Source organism: Neovison vison, chromosome 9, assembly GCF_020171115.1.
Source record: "Neovison vison isolate M4711 chromosome 9, ASM_NN_V1, whole genome shotgun sequence".
Taxonomy (NCBI): Eukaryota; Metazoa; Chordata; class Mammalia; order Carnivora; family Mustelidae; genus Neogale; species Neogale vison.
In genome coordinates this window covers 2,669,590-2,689,736 of record NC_058099.1, presented here as the reverse complement: position 1 = coordinate 2,689,736, position 20,147 = coordinate 2,669,590, and the positions used below count along the sequence as shown (strand labels likewise).

Here is a 20,147-nt window from a genome sequence, read left to right as displayed (position 1 = left end):
AGCACTCTGCAGCCAGGGCAAGGTGGGAGGAGCCACAGATGCAGTGGGCTCAAGCTGGCAGGCCCGGGGCAGGGCCCACGACCCAGCTCCGTGGGTGGACACATCCCCAGGCTCCTGCTGACCTCACTAGGGGTGAAGGTGGTTCCGGCCAGCCGGCTGCCCCTGGGGGCCTGGAATGGCAGAGGCGCTCCCCGCAGCCCCAGCCGCAGGCGGGCGGCTGAGGTCCTGGACTTGGAGCGGCCCAGACGCTGCCCTGGACCACAGACCTCCGAGTACATCCGCCCTGGCCTGTGGTCGGGTCCCACTTGCGGTGCACCCACCTTCTCCGCAGACCCGCAGCCCAGCCCACCTGTTGTAAGACCCCTGCCTCTGCAGCTCTGGAACGCGGGGTCCAGCCTGAGCCCCGCAAGGGGACCACGGGCATGTGCCCCGGGGGTGAAGATGAGGCTGCCTCCCTCCGTGGTCCCGGGGGTCCTGGACGGGGTCGCAGGCTGCTCCTGCCGACACACAGCGCGTGGCTTTTGCTAATCTGGGGGCTCCTCCTGCTGTGCGTGTAGGTGGGGTAACCTCCCTGCTCTTTGGTGTTCTCACGGCCTGTCCTTGGTTTTGGGACCTGCCTCCTGCCTGCGGTGGGTTTCACGGCATCTTCCCCCGCGCCGCGTCCCTTCGTCTCCCGGCTCATCGTTGGACCTTTGGAGATGGTTTGGGGTTGTCCTGGCGTTTGCCGCCTCTGCCGCCACTTGTGGGCACAGCTTGCCCTTTTGTAGGGGGCGTTCCCCCCCCTGCTGCATCCCCACGATGGCCCCGTCCCCTCGCCCTCCCGTCAGCTGGGCCCGCCTAGCCCCTCGTGGGGACTCCTGTCCGAGCAGTGTCCTGTCAGAGGAGGAACCAGAAGTTCCTCCTCGTGTCTGAAGACTCCTGCCAGGAAACACAGAGGAGCTGCCCGCCCGTCCTGGGGGTGCCCCTCCTGGCGTTCGTGCCATCGGCCCCGTTGTCCTCACACATCAGTGTGGGCTGCCGTCCCCGCCGGCCCGTCCCCGAGGCCCCCACCCGCTCAGCAGCCCCAGCCCCAGTATGGCCGCATGGTCCTTGCGAGCTCACTGACGGCAGGAGGCCCTGGGGGGGTGAGCTGGACTCCTGTGGCCCAGGGCTGGGGGAGCGGGCCCCTCTGCTGCCTGCCACCATCTGGATGCCCTGTCCAACACCTGCTAGGGGGCTCCGGCAGAGCCTGGGGTCCCCAGACCCATCCCAGGGAGCCCCCGCCCAGCCATGCTTCTCAGCTGCCAGCACCCAGATGCCCAGTGGCCATGAAGGCCCAGGCCGGCAGCATTTCCTTGGGACAGGGCCTTCCCTGTGGGGTCTGAGGGGCAGGGGCCACAGCACGCGTGTCTCACCCTTGGAATTGGGCTGGGGGGGCGGCTAGGGAGTGGGACTGGGCCAGGTCTAGACCACGAGGCCACGGCGGGAAAGCCTTATAACCGACCCTGATGTTTGCAGAAAGCATCCATTTAATAGAAGGTTCCAGCACTGACCGCATGACACCTGTCACACACAGTGACAAGGGAAGCCGCCGGCGTGGCACCCACGACCTCCACATCCTTCCCTTGCAGAGAGAACCTGGGCCAGCAGCCCAGGGTGAGTTGTGCTTTGGGTCGGTGCTAACAAGCGTCCAGCGGCCAGTGGAAATGCACCAGCCCTGCCTGACGCCCATGGACGCGGGGCCGCGGCCGTTCATGTCAACATGGACGGGAAGGACGACTTCTTATTCTTGGCCGCAAGGTCCTGGGTCGTAGGAACCTTCGTATGGCAGCGGGACCCCTCGGGGGTCTCGAGGCAGCCCGCTCCCCTCCATGTGCTCTGGGCAGGCCCAGCCTCAGGGTTGGGGGCTCCAGGCCAAGCTGCTGACTTCCCGGGGTTCACGGCTCCCCTCTCCTGCCGGCCGCACCGTGCTGGAGCGCTCGCCGGCGGGGGAGCCCCTTGGCCCGACCCTGGGCCAGACCCTCACCGTCGCGTGGCCAGCCCCGGCCCCGTGAGCGGGCCGTCTGTACGTGGCCGCGGGAACACGGCTTCCGCGTGAGCTGTGTGAGCGAGCACAGTCGTCGGGGGCTTGGCTCCGTCCCGTCCGCATGCACCCCTGCCTGCCTCCCCGTCCGCCGCAGCCGGACCCCGTCACGAGGTGCAGTACGTTGTGAGGGGACGCGGACTGTACAGGTTTGTAAAAACAGGTTAAAAAAGGCCTCCCCGCCCGCTTCTCCTGGGGCCCGGGGCATGCGCCCCCCTCTCCCCAGGGAAGGCTCCTGTCCGGGGCGGGCCAGACCGACGCCGGGGCGCGGTGGGGGCGCGGCGGGGCCCCGGCGCTCCATGCAGCGTGAGGCAGGCCGTCGTGGGGTGGGGGTTCCTCGCGGGGCCGGCTCACAGCTGCGTCTCGTCGCGGGTCTCGGGGTTGCAGGAAGCCAGCCTGTGGCTGCCGCTGCCCTTCCGGCTCTGCGGGCTGCTGGCCACGTGCGCCAGGGGGTCGGAGCGGATGAGGTACCTGCGGGGGTGGGAGAGCCCTGCACGCTGTCCTCCGCCCGGGCCGGGGGGGGCCGTGGGGTCTGCTCGTGGGGGGAACGCGGGACTCACACGATGTCGTTGGGCTCCAGCCTCGTGTCGGGCGGGGGGTTGATGAGGACGTAGGAGAGCGTGTTCTGGTGGTCATTCATCTCGTCTGCAAAGGACACGGGCCCGTGGTGGTCAATGGTCCGCTGCGCCCCTCCATTCTGCCACGCCCCAAGAGCCGGGGGCTCTGGCCTGGCCCCAGGATCTTCCTCGCCTTCCCGGGCATCTTGCCTGCACCCCGTGGGGCTGGCCCTGCCGGATGGGTACCTGCCGTGGACCCGGCACGGGCAGGGGTCTGCCAGGAGGGCGTGGGCAGGGGCTGACACCCACAGCCCCGGGCAGCCGGCAGCTCCGACGTGGCAGCCACGGGCACACCTGCCGCTTGCACACACCTGCGTGCGCCCACATGTGCCCACACACATGCGCACACGCACCCTGACCCAGCCCTCCCGCCGGCCCCTCCCTACCCGGCTGACCACCCTCTTCTCTCCTTCCCTTCTCTGCTTTGGACATACGTCCGGTTTCCCAACGCCTGCTCCACGGCGCCGGCCCACAGGCCCCTCCCCCAGCCCCTTCAGAGCCCATAGGGATGACCGGGTCTCTGGCGCATGGGTGGCTGTGGGGACGCAGCCCGTGGTGGGGAGAACGGGGTCTGCAGAAGCAGCAGTCCCGCCACAGATGTCCCCCTGGCCACACACAGGACTGCCAGAGGCCCTGTGCTCACTGGCAGAGAAACGAATGGCTCGTGACCTCAGTTTACCCATCGGCAATGTCAGAAGGCATCTCCTGACCCAGGGCGGCCATCGAGGGGATGGCACTCCAGAGGGCTCTAGCTCTGGTGGCCGGTACCCCCAGCTCTTGTCATTTCCTTCTCCTTGCACCCTCCCCTGTCGGCAGGACCGCACGGGCCAGGCCCCCGAGGAAGGGATTCTCTGCAAAGCTGGAGAAGCGGCCCGTGGGCCAGCTGCGCTGGGGGTCAAGCTGTGCCAGTCGACTCCACGCAGCCACAGGCCGGGCACAGCGGCTTCCCTGGAGGCAGGCGGGGGCACGGGCTGGGCCCTGGGGGCCAGTGAACATGCTCAAACTGTTGGGCCGTCCCCTGGCGCCAGCCTCTGCGTCCACTCCGGGAACAGCTGCCTGGTGACCGCAGCTCTCTGCTCTTTCCACGGCGCGTGTTCGGGCCCTTTGGTGGAAGCTGCCGGCCTTTGAGCAGGGGGGCTCAATCGGTGGCCATGTGGGACAACACACCTGCCAGCCCCAGGCCCCCCGAGTGTCTCCGGGGTAGGCCTCGTGGCGCGTGCAGGGGTGCCGCAGGAGGAGAGGGAGGTGGGTCTTACTGACCCCCAACCACAGGCACCAGCGGAGCGGCCACGCGGAGACGGACGCCGGGGCAGCACACAGAAAGTGGGGGGTGGTTCTGGGGTCAAAGCCACCAGCTGGTCCCCCCAGGGCACACGGGCCACCCCTCCGTGGCTGGGCAGCCATCTCACGCGCTGGCACCTGCCTCATGGGGCCCTCCCCGCCCAGCCTGGGCCTCCGCGTCTCCCAAGGACAACCAAGGTGTTCCTGAAACCAACAGCTTAGGACCGGACCGAGCCAGGCCCACCTTTGTGCATCTGAGGGTGCTGGGCCGTGAGGTGGGCGGGTAGGCTGTGGGGGCCCAGCCGTAGCGCCAGGGTGGGGGCTGCTTGGTCACGAGCCACTGACCCCAGTTTTCCCGGGACAGGTGAGCTGCACTGTGGCCACCGTGCTCAGGTGGGGGCGGGGGGCTGACGACGGCCCTCCTGGCAAACGGCCAAAGGAGCTGTCCCCTTACCCTGCGCGCCACCCCCACACTCCTACTGCTCCAGGCCTTCCAGCAACCCTGCAGACCAGGTGCTTCCATGCCACTGGTCCTCCCTGCCCCACACCGGGGTCTGCGCTCTCTGGCCCCCAGCCCCGCACCTAACTGAGTCTCAGCCACCTGCCTCACGGGTGGCAGCCAGCAGGGATGAGGGCCGGCAGCCGCACCCTCCAGAGGGCTGCCTGGGGAGGATGCCCTCCCCTGGGGGCCTGGCTAAGGCGCTTCCCTCTCCTCTGCCCCCGGCCTCAGGCACTTCCCAACACCCACTTCGGAAGGCGCTCAGCCTCGGTGGGAAGCAGGGGTGACCGGCCGCAGGGAGGGGGCTGGGTGCAGGGAGGGGGCCACACGGCCACCCTGTCATGGAAGCTGCCGGACTTGGATCTGTGCTGGCCCCGTGGGTCTTCCATGAACACCATCCCCGCTTGCAAGGAAAAGCACAAGAACCCAGGAGAGGCCAAGGCCTTCCCAGCACGGGCCCCGACGGCCAGCCCCCCAGGGAGGTTTCCATTCCGGGGCCTGGTCTGGCCCAGATGGCTCCTGGCTCAGCTCTGGATGGAGGTGCTGCCCCAAGGGGCCTGGGCACGTGCACTCGGAGCTTTCTCTAGGGCTGCAAAGAACTGCCTGGGAAGGAAGGGGGCCTGGCAGCAGGGACTGCGGCCTGATGCTCTCTGCCTCCTGTTGGGGGTCTCAGGGCAGATCTGGGAGGCTGCTGGGTGTCTTCTTGGAAGAAGCCTGACCCCAGGTGAGAGAAGGGAGGACACACCGGCTCTGTCTTGGCCGGCAGCGGAGGCCCCTCTTGCCCTCTTGGAGCTCCTGCCAGTTCTGCCGACACAGGCGGCCCACGAAAGCCCAGGGCAGAGCAGCCCCCAGTGTCCCTGTTGCCGGCCCAGGCCTCGCCGCGCTCCCCCGTGTGTGTGCACCCGCGGGACCCAGGCCCGGAACCATCCGCCTGGACGGCTTCCCTGGAGGCGGGTGGGCTGAGATCACACGGGAGCAAGACTGTGGCACGACCCGACGGCGGCACGGGGACTGCCCGGGCCCTGCACAGGGGCGGCCTGGGAGCACGGGGGCGCTGCCTGCAGAGCCCTCTCCTGCCGAATCTCCTGTCCGCCTGCCTGGCTGGGGCGGCCCGTCGGCACGGCCGGGGGCCCCTCGTGTGGCGGCCGGACCCGGCCGAGCAGAATTACCTTGCAAATATCCCAGGTTTACCCGATTCATGACATCACTGGCCGTTAAATTTGCTACATCCTCTACGGAGCACACAGCGGGGGGGCGGGCAGAAACAGAGAGAGAGAGAGGTCAGCAAGCAGTGTGGCGGCCGGCGCAGCGGGGGCAGCCAGCCGCACGCGGGAGGCCGTGCACGCGGGGACGGCCAGCGCCAGCCGCCGGGGAAGCAGGTCCGCCACCACCGTGTGGCTTCCTTCTCTGCCAAGCTCTGGGGAGGGCAGGGGGGTGCGGAGATTAAGGGAATGTGGGACAGGTGCCAGTCCCGGGGTCGGTGGGCCGTAGTCTCTGCTGACCCTGGCCGTGGGGCCCGGTGAGCACCATCTTGAGGGGCAGGGACGTGGAGGGGAACAGAGGTGGAGCGTGCAGCTTCTGCATGGTGGGGACAGGGCCGGCCCCAGACTCTGGCCTCTGATCCCACCTGGAGGGGGCACTAGGGCCCCTGAGCCAGGCACACGCAGGACACAGGCTGCCGAGAGCCCATGCCCGCAGGGGGGGCAGCCAAGCCTGAACTCCAGGCAGAGTCCCCAAGACGGAACCCCACGCCCGCCAGAGGCTCGATCCAGTGCAGGGTGTGGGTGCCGACGGGCAGCAGCAGGAACAGAGGCAGCACCTCGGAGCGGGCGTGGGAAAGACCGTCTCTCCTCTGGGTCTGCTTTTGGCCAAGGTCATGAACTTTCCTCCAATATAAGCTCCACAGAAAAGGGGGCTGCCAGGGTCTGGGGAGCAGCCACAAGCAGCGGAAGCAGGGCCTTGTCTCAGGAGCAGCTGTGGGGCCCCACGTCCATGGTGGCCACTGCTCCAGCTGCCCCCTGCCGAGCCCCCGACGCTCTGGCTGCTGGGAAGGCCGGGGAAGGGGTGGCCGGGGGCTGCGGGGTCTCCCTGCCACATTCCCGTTCTCCACGGGAACACAGTGCACCCTGCGTTTCTGACCCCAGAGGCACCTCACTGAACCCACATGAGTACTGTGGCCTTGGCTTTGGGGGAGCCCGGCCTGACCTGGCCCGCGCCCCAGCCACGGCTCCCATGAGTTCCACACGCTGGGCTCAGTCAGCTTGATCTAGTCCCGTTTTACAGATGAGGAGACTGAGGCCCCAGAGTGGTGAGTGGGAGCCCTCCCTGCGGGGCTCAGGGCCAGTTCCGGGAGGATCCTGTGTCCTGGCACCAGAGGGGCTCTAAGGGGCCGCGTGGGTGTGGCGGGCAGCGCAGAGGCCCTGGGCAGAGGCGGCCCCTGGGCACCCGGGTCAAGCGCTGTGTCTGTCCCAGCCCTGTGGCGGGCGGTGGCGCCCGGGCTCTTACCGTAGCCGGTGGTGGGCAGCCCCAGGTGCTTCATGCGGTTCTTGACCAGCTCGGAGAGCTCCTGGCGCTCGGAGCGGCCGTACAGGCTGAGCCTCTGCTGGCCGGCCCACTCCGCGGCCGCCGCCTTCCCCGCCGGCTTGGAGCCCCTGCGGCTCAGCTTCCGGGCCCACGGCAGGCTCTTGCGCCGCAGCAGCGGGTGCTCGGCTGGGTCCCCGCCGACGGGATGTCGGCCGTGGGTGCTGCCGCCGCCCGCCTGCACGCCCCAGGGCCCCCTGGTTTCCTGCGTGTCCTGGCAGTCCTCCACGCTCACTGAGATCTGGGACTGGCCGAGGTGGGAGGGTGAGGGGAGGGGAGCCCAGCCTTCTGCTGGGGGAACCCCAGGCCCCAGGGGCACAAGGGCCTTCCTCCTCCAGCCCAAGCCGCCAGCCTCCAGGTCTGTCCACATTTGCTGGGGGAACGAGGGTGGCTCCTACCACCTCTTGGGGCCCTCCCCCCTGGACCGGGCCAGTCCTGACTTTGCTGCGAGGGCCACCCCTCCGTGAGCCTGTCTCCCCGTCTCGGAGAGTGGAGAGCAGGAGAGCAGGGGCGTGGGAACCCAGGGGGCACGGGGAGACTCCTGCCTGGCAGCAGCCCTGCGAGGCTGGGGGCATGGAGGTCCGGTCAGAACAGCAAGGAGGGGGCCACTCGCTATGACAGGCGCCCCAGTGGGACATGCACAGTGCCCATGGGGCCGGAGGAGCTTGGTTCCTCAGGGGCCCTCTTGGAGCTCTGCCAAGGCTGACCCATGCTGGGGACGCGCCCCCGGCCCTGCCGTCACCCTGTGTCCCCCAGGCTTGTGGTCGGGGGTGCACCTTCATGGGAGGCTCATGGGGCCACTCACCTGGGCTCTGAGGTCGTGGGGCTGCAAAGGAAATCAGAGACAACCTGGGTGCCGGGGGGGCGCCTCTGCCCCCGGCCCTAGACACTGCCTGAGCCCCTCATGGGCTCGGGACCTGCGTGGCAGGCTGCCCACTGTAGCTCCAGCTGGCTCCCTCATTCTCAAGCTCCCCGGCCCCACGCGGGAGTCCCAGCCGCCCAACCCCACGTGGGAGCACATGAGCCTGACCCCGGGAGGGCCTGGCAAGCCAAGGCCTGGATCCTGGAACTGAAACATGGCGGCGACACGAAATTCACAGGAAGCCTGTGGGCCGCCGGCACGCGAGCCCACCCTCCGGAGCCCCTCGCCCGAACCTCGGAGGTCGAGAAGACGTGGCACTCGGTGCGGTAGATGCCGATGGGGATCTCGGCGCTGGAGGAGCACAGCTTCTGGAAGAGCCGGCCGTACGTGCGGATCCACAGGTCCTCCTCCGCGACCCGCATCTAGGGCGAGCGGCGGCCCTGAGTGGGGGCCGGCCGCGCGCACCCCCACAACAGCCAGCCCGCCCGGCCGGCCCCGTCACTCACGGCGCAGAGGTAGCCGGAGCCCGGCGTGGTGTCGAGGCCCAGCAGCAGCCTGGTGATGGAGATCATGTAGTCCTTCACGAAGGACTGGCCGGAGAGGGAGGCCGCAGTGAGACGGGGGCACCCCGGGGACAGGCCGGGTCCCTTCCCGTGCCCGCTGGGGCGCCCACGGTCCCCTGCTGGGAAGCCTGACTCAGCCTCGGGGGTCGGAGACCCAGAGGCCGCCGGGAGCAGAGCCCAGAGCGGTGTCTTTCTGGGAGGAACAGGACGGAGACACCAGGGGGACCCAGGAAGGGATGCCCCAAACAAGGCTTCGTCGGCTGGAGGTGGAGAGGAGGTTGGGCTGCGGCGTTCCCCACCCCCCGCCCCCGCTGACCTGGTAGAGCAGGGTGTCCAGCATGCTGATGCTGAAGACGCGGCCCGCGGCGAACGGCAGACGGAACATGAAGGCCAGGTTGGAGCCGTTCTCCCGTTCCCTCTGCAGGAAAGGGGTGCTCAGGTGGGCGCTCAGGCCGCGGCGGCACTGTGGGTGCAGGGAGTGCGCGCACCGGCGGACGGCTGAGCTTGGCCCCAGCACCCAGCTGGTGCCCCCCGATCCCAGACGCACTCGGGGCCAGAGCTCAGGAGGGGGGAACCTGGCCTGTCCCACGGGACCGCCCACGGTTGCTTCCACGCACGGCTCTCGTCATCCCAAAATTCGAAATAATCTCCGTCACTTGATCCTCGAGCCCGGGTAAGTGAAGTCGGGTGAGACTGTGGACATGAAAGCACGGGAACGCGTGCACGGCTCTGCCTCCTGTTCCCCCACGGCGAGCGCTGAGTTCCAGGAACCCGCCATGGAGGCTCCCGTGGCTGCGGGACACGGCACCATAGCCTCGCAGCGGGAACACAGCTCCAGATGTCGGGAACCCAGCGTGGATTTCACGGGGTGGAATGAAGGCGCCAGCGGGCGGTGCTCCTTCCCACAGCTCTGGGGACAGTCTTTTCCTCCTGCTTCGTTTCTAGAAGCTGACCAAGTTGCCCAGCTCGTGGCTCACTCCTGCCCCACAGCCAGCAGTGCACCTGCTGACCCCTGGCCCTCTGCCTCCGGCCTGGCAGGTCCCCAGGGAGGACAGTGGGCCCCCAGGGGGCCCTCTCCTGTCTACAGGGTCGCTTGACTGCGCACCACACTGCATCTAGGCCCCCGCGAGCCAGACGTGGACGTCTTCGGGGCCGTTTCCCCCCAGCACCCAAGATTCATCTGCCACTGACGGCCGAGAGGCCTCCTTTCTCACGAGACCAGACTTGCTTCAAAGGCGGGAGGCAGGCAGGGGACACGGAAGACCCAGGGGCCGCCTGGAGGGCAGCAGCGTGTGGTATCGGGGCGTGAAGCCGCGGAGTGGGTTCTGGTGGCGGCATTTGCCCGGTCAAGTGCACCCGTTTGGGCGCAGGCCCCAAGACCCCCGGCAGCGTCTGCGTCCCACGGGCGCGCGGCAGAACCCGGCTGCCTTCCTGTCCAAGTGGCACCGGGGAACTGAGGGGGAACTGGGTCCACGGGGCCTTCGGAGGGGCAGCTGCGGCGTCTTTAACACGACGTCCCCGGCGCCTGAACACGGGGGCCCATGACCTCAGGCTGCAGGAGACCCTGCCGATTCTGGTCTGGCGCCTCAGGGACCCCTCCTGCAGGCGGAGCGGGGCGGGAGGCTGGTCGGGATCAGCAGCCCCTCGGCAGACAAGCGGCCAGAAGGGGGTGGGGGAGCCCCACCGCTTCGTCCCAGCGTCCCCGGCTGTCCTCCTGCCAGGTCCCTCTTCACACGGCGCTGTGGCCGGCGGACACCAATGGCAACGTGGGTCGCCGTTTCAGAAAACGTCTCCTTCATCGTCTCAGTGTTGCTTGAAGCAGAAGACGCGCACACTTTTATCAAAGTAAACTGCCGTTAATTCTTCAAGAGACGAGCCCAGCCGCTGCCGGGGGAGAGGTCGCCGCCCGGCCGTCTGCTGAGCCGTCGGAGCTGGGGCGTGCCTGGGGGCAGAGACCGTGGGGGACCCCAGGCCAAGTCTAGCCGGCGTGTCAGAAGACAAGGCCTCCGTGGCCTCCAGGCCCGGGGCTCACGGTTGGGAGGGGGATGTCGGCTCCGACCGTCTGAGGGAAGGTGACAGCCCGCAGCTCTGGCAGCACCCCCGTCTCCGCGGCCCGGGACCCCCAGCCCGGGACCCCCAGCCCACGTCAGCCTGGAGGAGCCCGGGCTGTTTCTCGAGGACGCGTCCTGGGGTCACGCGTGCTGATGTCCTCCCTTCTGTCCGGGCCCAGACCACGCAGCCCCACGATGGGGTTTGTCGTCCTGAGCGGGGCAGGGGGTGTACCAGCCACGGGAAGTGAGGCTGCGCGGGGGCCGGCAGGGGCCGGCAGCGCAGAAGGAAGGGGAGTGGGAGTACAGGCTCCCTCGAAGCGCATCTCCTAGAGCAGTCTGCGTGGGAGGCCTGAGGGACCACGTGTGCTCTGGGCAGCGGGCAGCGAGGGACCAGCGGCTGGAGCCCGACCCTGTGCCGGTCACCCCCATCCCTGCTCGGGTCAGACCAGAATTCCTAGATCGCAAGACTCTGGCTCGATCCTGAGCAACACCTGGACGGAGTCCGACAGGCTCCCGCCGTTCCAGGCGCGGACGCTCAGCCCCCAGGCTGCCGTGAGGGTCTCAGCGTGGCTGGGAGGACCGGCCCCAGGTGCCCGGCAGAGCGCACTCCAGAGAGGGCCTGGCTGGGACGGGCGCCGAGCAGGAGCCCCCGTGTGTCCTCCGAGGGGCTGGAGGCCCCCTGCCCGGCGTCCCTCTGGCATGCGTGGTGCCAGGTCCTCACGGGCCTCGTGACCTGCCCCTGGGCTCCTTCCACTGTCTGCCCGCGTCAGGGTGACGCTCTAGCGCTCGTCCCTTCTATCTGGGGTGGATGGCCTGGCCTCGCTTGGGTGGACGACCGCCGAGGCTCCCTGCTCCTGCCCTCACCCCAGCACAGACCCTGCCCCTTGCTGCGGAGAGGTGCCTCCCAGGGGCCTTAGCAGGGACGATATCACCAGGCCCTGTGTCCCCCGCGGCCCATCCCTGTGCCCCAGAGCACCACACCAACGCCAGCCAGTGGATGTCCCTCCTGGAGCCCCATGAAGCCCACAGTGGATTCCTGCCCCGGGTCCCCGCCACTGTGTGGTCCTGGGCAACTTCCTCCCCTCTCTGACCCCCACTCCTTTGTGTGCACCTGCCCGCTGGCGGAGACCTGTCACGTTTCCGGTTTGGGCCCAGTACGTGGGGCGTGGGAAATTAGTCGGTGTCCCCACCCCGTGCTGGTATTTACGGACACGGATGGCAGCCTCAGCCCCAGGCACGGCCAGGCCTGGACCTGGCCGTCAGGGCGACCAGGGTCCCTAAAGGCTCTGGGCAACATAGGAGCCTCACACGGGAGCTGAGTCCCCGTCTCGGGCCCCCTTTGGCCAGAGGAGAGCAGGTGCCTTGGCCTTCCGTGGCCCCTGAGCCCCAAGAACCCCCAGCCCACTCCCTCCGGGATCAGGGGCCTGACAGCTCAGCATGTGGGACGGGGGAAGTCCAGTGCGGCTGCTCACCTTTTCCAGCTTGGAAAGAGCCAGAGAGTAGCTGTCCTTAGCCCGGAACTGCATGAAGCGCATGTTGGAAGGGTGGGTGAGCTCCGTGGTGATGCTCAAGCTGGGGAACAGCCTGCGGGGCAGTGGGGTCAGGGCGGGGTCTGCGATGGCGGACGGGGCAGCAGAGGCTTGGGACAGGTCCTCCGGTCGTGGATGGGGCAGCAGGGTCAGGGCAGGGTCCCCCGGTCGTGGATAAGGCAGCAGGGACTCGGGGTGGGGTCCCGTGGTCCCAGCGGCCGCAGAGGGCCGGGGTCCTGGATGGCCAGAGCGCTGGTTCTGGACCCAGCCTGGCCCTGCTGCGGCCGCCCCGGCAGCGAGCCCCGGCCTCTCACCGGAACATGGTCTGCACATTGACGATGGTCTTGGCGTCTGCCATGTAGTCCTCCTCGGCACTCATGGTGCTCTCCTTGTCCACCACCACCAGGTTGTCCGCGTAGATGATACCGCACTGCAGCAGGCTGTCCAGGCTGGGGTGGGGGGGATAAGCCACGTGGCCGGGGACCCCCAGGGCCAGGTCGGGCGACCCAGGAGCTCCCTCTGGGTGCAACTTACCCTCCTCCCCTGCACCTCCTGGGCTCCCCACACCTGGGGAGGAAGGGCTGGGTGGGGCAGGGAGGGTAGGGGTGGGGCAGGGAGGGGTTCCGTAGGGAGCCAGCGAGGCCAAAGTCCCTTACTTGTCCACTGAGCCCTCCATGTAGTAGACCATGGGGAAGCAGCAGATGGCCTCCAGGAAGTGGTGGTCAGGTCTGTGGGGACAGTAGGTCCCGTGGGTGCCTGCCCCGCTCTGCCGCACGCCCCCTGTGCCCAGCTTGGGACCTGCCCTGAGTGAGCAGGGCTGGATGGAGCAGGGGTCCCCCAAGACCACAGCGCATCAGACATGGGGGCCTTTACAGAACCACGCGGCTGTTCTTTGTTTTGCCTGAGGGAGAACCACGGCCCCGGTGGGGGAGGGGGACTGGCTCAGGTCAGACCCCAGGCTCGGGGGGTCGAGGTGCTGGGGTTGGGCCAGGGCCCCCCGGAGATTCATAGTGAGGGGACAGGACAGACCGTGCAGGAGGAAGAAGGGTGCTCCTGAGCACCGGGGGGCCCGGGGACACAGGGGCCTCTGCAAGCAGGCGCGGGGGTGCATGGCGGGTCTCACTTGTTGTCCAGCAGCAGCACGATGGGGTTGAGCTCCCGGCGGGATCTGTAGTAGGCCCGCAGCGGCACGATGAAGTTGTACAGCCCGTTGCCCGCCGTCTCCGCCGACACGATGATCAGCTTGTTCTTGAAGCCGTAAGCCTTGGCGTCCTCGTAGCTGTTGTGTTTGCAGCCCTGCCGAGAGCCCGGGGCCGACCTCAGCCTTGGGACCGAGACCGCCCGTTACTGTACCAGCAAAACCCGGGCTCGCCGGTAGAAGCGAGATTCCATCCGGAACAAGCCATGGGCCAGTTCTGAGAAGAGCAGGCCTGCTGGGCTTCGGAGAAGGGGTGAGTGGGGAGGGGCTCTTCGGAACTGAAAGTCCTCTGGGGGCGGGTGTGGTGGCCTCTCACTGGCTGCCCCGTGGCTAGCCCGTCTCCTCCCTGTGGCTCTGGTCTGGACAGTGGCCGTGAGGTCCCTCTGCCCACCTCCTGACTGTCTCTGTGGGGCTTCCCCTCACTGACTTTTGCACGGCATCGGCCACCGTGGCGACGCCAGGCTTCTCAGGGACCCCTTGCCGAAGGGCACCCACAGGCACCTGGTGGCCAGATGCTGGCCCTGGCCCCTTTGTGGCCTGCAGCAGCCCCATGGGAGCCACACACCCCAGCAGACCTGTTCACCCCGCCTGCGGCGGCTCCGTGTATGACCGCCCTGGGGCAGAGCTGCGGCGAGAGGGGATGGTGCCGTGGGACCCCCACGTCCAGGAGGGGAGGGAAGCACTGTACGAACCTGCATCTCAGCAGATGCAGAAAGGAAATCTGTGTTGTGCGTGTGCATGTGTACGTGTGTGTCACGTGTGCACATGTGTGACACGCATGTGAGCCACATGTATGCACATACATCATGCGTCATATGTGCACGTCATGCTTGTGCACAGCGTGCATGTGTTGTGCATGTCGCGCGTGCGTGTACATGTGCACACGTGTCACATATCATACGTGTTGTGTGTGCACGTCACGTGCATGTGCATGTGTCATGCGTGTACATCTGTGTATGCACATGTTCCAGCTCCATCTGCTGAGGCCCAGATGCAGTGATACCGTAGGAGCTGCGAGCATGCCTGTACCCAGAACTTGGTGTCACCCCCATTTTGCATGGAGAGACGCGGGGCTCCCTGGGGGAGTGGCTCCAGGACAGGAGCAGGGCAGGTGCATGACAGGGCGGGGATGCTGTGGACGTGTTCTGGGGACAACAGGGACACCGTCTCGCCCCAACGTGCCCAAATGGCTTTCCCCCACAAAACAGGAAAATCTGAGCCCTGAAATCAGTAACGATTGGCCACAAACCGCAGCACCACAGGAGTAAGCGTGGTGACAGTCCTGAACCAAAGAGGAGTCAGAGGCCACACTGTGCGAAGCGCAGAAGCGGACACGCCTCCTTGCAGCTGAACGCTTAAAAGCAGGTACGAGGGGATCTGGGCTGAGACACCCGGGCGAGGACAGACCTTCCCCGTCACCCCACAAATGACTCACTAGCCACAAAGGCAGAAGCAGAGAAACCTGGGTGAGCCACGTGATCCACACCAACACCCCCAGGGATGCAGCGCACGAACGTCTTGTGCCTCTGAGCACACTGTCACCTTCGGAGATCGGGCCCCAGGTGCACAGGCAGAGTCTTCTCACGAGAAAGCTCTCAGACCCATCCCCCCCATCCGAGGCAGGTGCCACCAAACCACTATCCACGCCTCCAGATGCCAGGGCTGAGAGCCATGTGAGAAGGGTCAGGACAGGTGCGTGCCCCGTGAGGTGTGGATGGGTCCTGGCTGCAAACCTGCTGCGTGAAGGGCAGTGAGGGCTGCGGGACAAGGGGGCACCCGAGGCGGCCGGTGGACCCGACAGGGGCGCTGAGGGACGTCCTGGCTCTCAGAAAGCACACAGGCGGGGGTTGGGGGAAGGGGCTCCACCTGCTCCCAGGGGGTGCGGGTAAAACCCGCATGTCTTTGGAGGCCGAGAGCAAACGCAGTGAGTCTGGGCAAAGGCCCAGGATCTCCTTCTTGTCTCGAAGCTTTTCCTGGAAGTTCACGGTTACCTCGCAAGGTCAAGTCCCGTGGAGCGTGGAGGGGGGCCACCCACCTTGTCCAGCCTCAGGCAGCAGAATGGGGCCTTCACGGGCAGAAGGTGGCACAAGGTGGGGGAGCTGCCGATGTAGGGCGAGTTGGGGGGGTAGCCCTTCACGTACCTGGCGTGGGAGACAGCAGTCGCTTGTCCCGTGGGCCTGGGGGCTCTGGCTCCGCCCCCGCAGCCCCACCCCAGCCCCAGCCGCACTGCCCAGAGCAGCAGGGCTGTGCCCCCGAGCGGCCACACGGAGGCGCCAGACCCCACGGACCCGCCCCGCTGTGGGACTGCGTGTGGGGCAAGGAGAGTTGGGCCCGGACCACAGGGTCCGAGGTGAGAAGCCACACAGCACACACACGAACACACAACTCATGGACACACACACACGCTTACACAGAGCCTGCGATCACCGGCATAACCCGAGGCTCCTGCCCTCCCTGAAGCTGCCAGCACCCCAGCCCGGGGGCCGACGCTGGCCCTCGGCCCCTCTCTGCCGGCTGCCTGGGGCTGGGCTGGTCTCCCCAGCAGCACCCAGTGCACCCCACACGGGGGCGGCCACAGCCGGGCCTTGAGCAGTGTGGGGAGGGGACGGCCTTCTGCTCTGTCTCCAGCTGGCTTCAGGGACACGGCCTTGGCGGCCAGCCACGCCACCTGCCTCTGGGGCTGGATGGCGCCTCCCCAAGGGCTCCCCTACCCGTGACCTCGATAGATGATGCTCAGAGGACAGCCTCCCCCTCTGAGCAGGCCTGGACTGCAGGTGTGGCAGCCCGCGGTAGAGGTGGAGGGGAGACGGGACAGGAGGCACAGCCCAGCTTTCATTCCGTTTGCCAAACGAGGTCCCCCATGAAGCCCTGACTCAGCCCACGGGGACTTCACCCTCCCTCCCTGCTGGCTGCAGCCCCCAGGCCCGTGTCTGCCCCCACCCCCGCCCCTATCGGAAGCTTCTGTCTGGGCCCAGGGGCACTCACTCCACCACCGACAGCCCCTCGTCGTCTGATGGAGTCATCTCGTCCTCCGACGGGTCACTCAGCAGGTCGCAGGGCAGCAGAGCGGAGCTGTCTGTCGGGCGCTCCAGGACCGGCGCGATGCTGGGCCGCCGGCTGCCCGAGCCGTTCTCTGTGGGCAGCGCGAGCTTGCCGCCCCCGCCGCCCCCACCGCTCTGTGCGGGCCGGCACTCTGTGTTCTGGAGGTCCATGGCCACTGTCCCTGGAGCAGAGCGGCTGACCTTGGCTGGCCGTCCCTCCCTGGGCTCTGCTGGGGGCGGCTGGTTCGCGGATCCGAGGTGGGACCGCTGGTGCAGGGCAGCCTCCCCCCGCCGGGTCCCAGGGCGGACAGTGGGACGCCAGTGCCCCCGAGGGCCCTGCGGGGCGGGGGTGGGGAGGGACCGACGGGAACACGAGGCGCGGGGCGGGGGCTCACCCATGGAGGCCACGATGCTGTGCATGGGCAAGCGGGAGGAGCCGTCGTACAGCCCCTGCGCCGGGAAGCCCTTCTTCTTCTGCTTCTCCTCCTGCTTGAAGATGAAGGCGGAGTTCTCCTCCTTGGTGATGTTGATGTAGAAGCAGGTGTCGGACGCCGCCAGCGTGTGCCGCGGCCCGGGGTTCAGCAGGATGCTCTTGTCCTCGCGCTTCAGCCCGATGAGGCACACGCCGTACCTGCGCGGGGCGCACCTTGTAGGCGTCCTGCGGCGGCTGCTGGCTACCCCGCGGCCACCCGCCCCCCGGCCCCCCGGCCCCGCCCCGGCCCCGCCCCAACCAACGGCCCCGCCCGTCCCCGCGGCGCCCCGCCCCTCCAGCCGGCCCCTTCCCCTCGGCGCCCGGCCCCCGACCACCCCCGCCCCGCCCCCCGCCCTGGCCCGCGGCCCCCGTCCCCGTCCGCGGCCCCGCCTCCGGTCCCCTTCCTTGGCCCCGCCCCTCCCGCGCCCCCGCCCCTCCCGCGCCCCCGCCCCTCCCGCGGCCCCGCCCCGCCCGTGGCCCCGCCCCGCCCGCGGCCCCGCCCCGCCCGCGGCCCCGCCCCCGCCCGCGGGCGCGTACTTCTTGTGCGCGTGGAAGGCGGCGTACGTGAAGCTCTTGCCCTCGTACTCGCGGAAGAACTTGCTGTCCCCCATGCGCACATGGTACACCTCGTTGCCCGAGCAGCGCCCGTACATGCGCTGCCACTGCTCCGGGGACTCCTGGCCTTCCCTGCGGGGCGGCCGCCCGTCAGCTGCCCCCGGGGGCGGCCCACACCGCCCCGCACACCCCACCGACGCCCTGCCCTGAGGGCGGAGCCCAGCAGGCCCCCCACCCCCCGACGGCCCCGCCCCCGCCCCGCCTGCCTCGGCCGCGCACTCACTGGCCGCGGGACGTGTGCACCAGCAGCGTGATGAGCGTGGACGTGGCGGGACAGATGCAGTTGAGGGCCAGCATGGCGTACTTGCACTCCTCCTCACACACCACGTGGTCTGCGGCGGGACGGGGCAGGTGGCCGCCCGGGCCTCGCCGTCCCACAGCGGGCGCCCCGGCCCGCGCCCTCCCCCCGCGCCGCTTGCCCTCCCAGCATCGGAGCCTGACTCCCAGCTTGAGGACCGCTCCAGGGCGGAGGGGGGGGGTCTGCTCGCCCCCTCCCACCGGGAGCCCAGCTGGAGCGGGACCACAGAGATGCCTCTGGGAGGCCCCACGGACACTTGGGTCCGCGTGCCCGACGGTCACCTCCCACAGGGACGCCTGCGTGGGCTTCACCGCGCCCCACAGCCCCCCGATAGGCTCTGTGAGCTCGCGGGTGCTCCGGCCCTTCCCACACTCCACGTGGGCACACACCCGCCCCACGCACCTGCGAACTTGACGTGGAATTTGTTCTCCGGTTTGAGAATCTGGACATAGAGGGGGCAGTTGGGCGCAAAGTCCTTCACGGCCCAGGCTCGCAGGATGGTCTGGTGGTCCTGGGGGAGGGGAGGGGAGGCGGGGTCAGTGCTGAGGGGTGCAGTGGCCCAGGGGAGGGTCTCTGCCCTCAGGCGTCCCCCTGCTCCGGCTGGGCTGGGGGGCCGGTGGCACTCACCGCTGCCGTGCGATCCACTTCGTTGCGGCTGCTGAGGATAAAGCAGGCCTCCCCGTTGTCCATCCTGCAAAACACCAGGTCTGAGCGCTGCCTGGACCGTCCACGCTCCTCAGATGTCACAGGCTCAGAGGCGGGAAAGATTGAGCCCCGTCGGACCCCACCTCGCTCTTGGCTGATGGGCTGGTGTCAGGACTCAGACCAGCTCGCGGGGGGCCCATCCTCTATGACCCTATTAAGCCAGGGCCAGGTTGGGGCGCAGAATGGGGGAGAGCATGTGGTAATTAGGAGGCCGGACCCTTGTCCACTTGCTGGCCTGTGTCTCCCAAGGGACTTGGATGGCCTGTTCTGCTGTCCTCTCCCACCCTTGAGAGCCCCCGGCTGCAGCAGGGGCACCAGGGAAGTGCTCACAGCCCAGGGCAGGGAGGCCCCTCCCTCCCCAATACGCTGCCCTGCACCCCACCCACCCTGGCTCATCACTTGCCCCTGCCAGGCCTCTGCCTCTCCCTGCCCCTTGGCCTGGAGCTGGGTCACAGGAGAGGCTGGGTCCCCTGGCCACGGCCACCTCCATGCTGGAGTCCTTTCTAAAACGTTACAGGTGGGAAGGGGGGCGCCCTGGCTATCCGGTCTACTGCTTTCCCTTGGCTGGGCACCCCACACTCCATCGCAGGATGAGTAGAGGTCCCTGGAATGAAGATATGGCGAGGGGGTACTCCCGGGCTGTCAGTGGCACAAATGTGCAGTGGCACATTTGGGAAGTCCCATCTGACAGCTTCGTCTTCTTTCCTCACTCTGGCAGCTTGTCTTTTTTTTTTTTTTTTTTAGATTTTATTTGTCAGAGAGTGCACAAGAACACAAGCAGGGGGAGTGGCAGGTAGAGGGAGAAGCAGGCTCCTCGCTGAGCAGGGAGCCCGATGTGGGGCTGGATCCCAGGACCCCGGGATCACTACCCAAGCCAAAGGCAGATGCTTAACGGACTGAGCCGCCCAGGCATCCCGCAGCTTGTCTTTAAAAGAAACCTAACCCACGGCCTCTGTCTTCCCACCCTGACCCCACCTGGAGCCATTCCCGGAACCTGACTGCATCTCCCATCCCAGAGCAGGGGCGAGTGGGAGCCCCGGCTGGCCGACCCTTGGGCACGGGAGGACAGGTGGGCTGGGCAAGCCCTGGTGCTCCGAGGTGGGGTCCATGTGGGGCTTGGCTGGCCTGGGCAGGCAGCAGGCCCAGAGCCTGAGTGGGAGCCGCTGGCTGCCCCATGACCCTCCCCACTCGGCCCCTCCCTCACCCTGGCCGGCACTCACTTGGCTCGCATGAGGTCCTGGTCTTTGAGCGCGGAGCCCTGGAGGTAGATGACCCGCTGGGACCACAGGGGTATTTGCAGGACCCTGCGGACCTGGATGTCCATCTCGGTGGGGCACAGGATAACCACGTAATAGTCCTGCGGGAGGCAGGGTCAGTCCCACCGCGGCTCGGGTGTAGCGGGCCCATCCGCGGGGCGGCCGGTGCAGACAGCGGGGATCGGAGGCCGCGGCTCTCACCTGCAGCCGGGGGTGCGCGTAGAACTCGTTGAGGAAGTCCATGAGCAGGTCGACCTTGAGGGAGCTGACACACAGCACCACATGCTTCTCCGTCTGCGCCCTGTGGCGGCTGTAGTTCCCGCCCGACTTCTGGCGCTCCATCCACAGGTAGACCAGCTCCTCAAACTGCGGGGGGAGAGCCGCTGCGTCCCCGGGGGCCCGACTCGGGGCCGTGCAGGGAAGGGGCGCTCCCTCATGGGAGCTGCACACGCAGAGCCCCCTTCCCCGACAGCACAGGCCGCCTGGGGGGGGGGGCGGCAGGGAGTGGGGGTGGGGGG

General features: G+C 68.1%; 1 protein-coding gene across 4 annotated transcripts in view; it reads right to left on the bottom strand.

Annotated features, from left to right (window-relative positions):
• Positions 1–2,412: 2,412 nt before the first annotated feature.
• The window catches only part of KCNT1 (potassium sodium-activated channel subfamily T member 1), a 50,170-nt gene continuing 32,435 nt past the window's right edge, over positions 2,413–20,147 (bottom strand). For all 4 annotated transcript variants that reach the window (XM_044264521.1, XM_044264522.1, XM_044264523.1 and 1 more), the window contains 21 exons: positions 19,831–19,995; positions 19,594–19,730; positions 18,296–18,359; positions 18,071–18,179; positions 17,594–17,702; positions 17,293–17,442; positions 16,679–16,914; positions 16,228–16,465; positions 15,278–15,383; positions 13,168–13,340; positions 12,701–12,772; positions 12,359–12,493; positions 11,988–12,099; positions 8,781–8,882; positions 8,408–8,491; positions 8,195–8,323; positions 7,845–7,865; positions 6,965–7,286; positions 5,629–5,691; positions 2,623–2,707; positions 2,413–2,533 (listed from right to left, as the gene is read on the bottom strand). In XM_044264521.1, coding sequence (XP_044120456.1) covers positions 2,413–2,533; positions 2,623–2,707; positions 5,629–5,691; positions 6,965–7,286; positions 7,845–7,865; positions 8,195–8,323; positions 8,408–8,491; positions 8,781–8,882; positions 11,988–12,099; positions 12,359–12,493; positions 12,701–12,772; positions 13,168–13,340; positions 15,278–15,383; positions 16,228–16,465; positions 16,679–16,914; positions 17,293–17,442; positions 17,594–17,702; positions 18,071–18,179; positions 18,296–18,359; positions 19,594–19,730; positions 19,831–19,995 — 2,733 coding nt within the window. The remainder of the gene's footprint in view (positions 2,534–2,622; positions 2,708–5,628; positions 5,692–6,964; positions 7,287–7,844; positions 7,866–8,194; positions 8,324–8,407; positions 8,492–8,780; positions 8,883–11,987; positions 12,100–12,358; positions 12,494–12,700; positions 12,773–13,167; positions 13,341–15,277; positions 15,384–16,227; positions 16,466–16,678; positions 16,915–17,292; positions 17,443–17,593; positions 17,703–18,070; positions 18,180–18,295; positions 18,360–19,593; positions 19,731–19,830; positions 19,996–20,147) is intronic.